We start from the raw sequence: 1,256 nt of genomic DNA, 5'->3' as shown, positions 1-1,256 counted from the left end.
GCGCCCCGGAGCGCCAGCCCTGGCCGTCAGTGCGCAGCTTGTCGAAGGGGGACTGGGCTCTCGCCCCCAAGTGGGAAAACGCACACACATAAAGCTGGGGAGACCCAGCGCCCCCGCAGTTCAGCCCTTCCTGTGGGACCAAGGCGCTGGAAACCTTGCCCCGGGGTGGGGAGGGGAGCAGCCACCCCGCCTGCTCTGCTCCCCCAAAGCGTTGGCACCTCTGATCTCCATCCATCCTGCCAGCGTGCCCCAGCCGAGTGGGGGGCCCCAGGCGGCGTGGTGGCTCCCCAGCTCCGGGCCTGGCAGGCCCGCAGGGCGCTTGTCCGGAAGCCCGATGGGTAGGCAGTGACTGCAGGCTGTTAAGCCGTGGAGCCCGGCCGTGTCCGTGTCCCGGCCGTGTCCCGGCCGTGTCCGGGCAGCCCGCTGGGCGCTGGGGCTGGAGGCTCCGCTCATGGTGCAGGACCCGGGTGGCCCAGGGCAGCGCGCCTGCGGGGCCTCGCCCTGGTGGAGGTGTCTGGGCTGTGCAGCGCCCTCCGGCCTCGGCCTCCCAGCACCCTCGCTGGTGCTGCGGGCGTCCTGCTCTGCCTGTCCTCAGTGTCCTGCGCGCAGGGCCCTGTGGTCACGTTGCGCACTCGGGTGCTTTGAAGAGCAAGTCAGGAAGCAAACATGCGTCCTGGGGTTCAGGGGCGCTGGGAGAAGGCGGGGGCACCGTGGCCCTGGCCGGGAGGGCCGCAGTTGGCTGCCGAGAACCGCTTCTGTCCACCTGAGCGCGGCAGGAGGCCGGGGTTTGCACCTTGGAGGGACACCCCCAGTCCGTCCGCAACCCCGGGTCGTCGGTGGTAGCGGGCCTGGCTCGTGGCCGGCGCGGTGCTAGCTTTGGGTGCTTTGGCCGTGAGTCTCGTTCCTGATCCGGCCGCTCCTCAGGAGCTTCTTCTAGAGTGATGATCTCGGGGCGCTGCCTCGGGCTGAGGGGCCCAGAGCGCGCTGCTCAGGGCGCTGAGGAGCCCGTGGTTCACAGGCCCTATCTGGTGTGGGTCTCAGAAGGCCCGTGCCGCCCCGTGGCACTGGCAGGTCGCGGCCACAGATTTCAGACGGAGGGGCTGCGCGTTTTTGGGGTGCGGGGGTGGGGGGACGTGCAGCTAAAGAATGCAGCGGGGCAGCGCTGCGAGCAGCTGGGTGTCTCCCGGCTGCGGACGGCTCCTGAGCAGGCCGCGGGGGGCCGGTGAGGACCCCGCGGGGCTCGGGGCTCGGCAGCC

The 1,256-nt window shown here is 71.2% G+C and overlaps 2 protein-coding genes across 2 annotated transcripts in view; one reads left to right on the top strand and one right to left on the bottom strand.

The window, feature by feature from the left end:
* Positions 1–453, bottom strand: part of MFAP3 (microfibrillar-associated protein 3) — a gene marked incomplete at its 3' end in the record, with an annotated part of 5,034 nt that extends 4,581 nt beyond the window's left edge. Inside the window, exon 1 of the mRNA XM_012729991.1 lies at positions 219–453. Within this exon, the coding sequence (XP_012585445.1) occupies positions 219–453 (235 nt within the window). The remainder of the gene's footprint in view (positions 1–218) is intronic.
* Positions 454–941: 488 nt separating this feature from the next.
* FAM114A2 (family with sequence similarity 114, member A2) overlaps positions 942–1,256 on the top strand; it is a 5,998-nt gene continuing 5,683 nt past the window's right edge. Inside the window, exon 1 of the mRNA XM_012729990.1 lies at positions 942–1,222. Within this exon, the coding sequence (XP_012585444.1) occupies positions 942–1,222 (281 nt within the window). The remainder of the gene's footprint in view (positions 1,223–1,256) is intronic.

The sequence above is a fragment of the Condylura cristata genome, unplaced genomic scaffold (assembly GCF_000260355.1).
Source record: "Condylura cristata isolate star-nosed mole 26May11 unplaced genomic scaffold, ConCri1.0 scaffold00026, whole genome shotgun sequence".
Classification (NCBI taxonomy): Eukaryota; Metazoa; Chordata; class Mammalia; order Eulipotyphla; family Talpidae; genus Condylura; species Condylura cristata.
The sequence above is the reverse complement of the archived record's forward strand: the minus strand, read 5'-3'. Positions and strand labels throughout refer to the sequence as shown.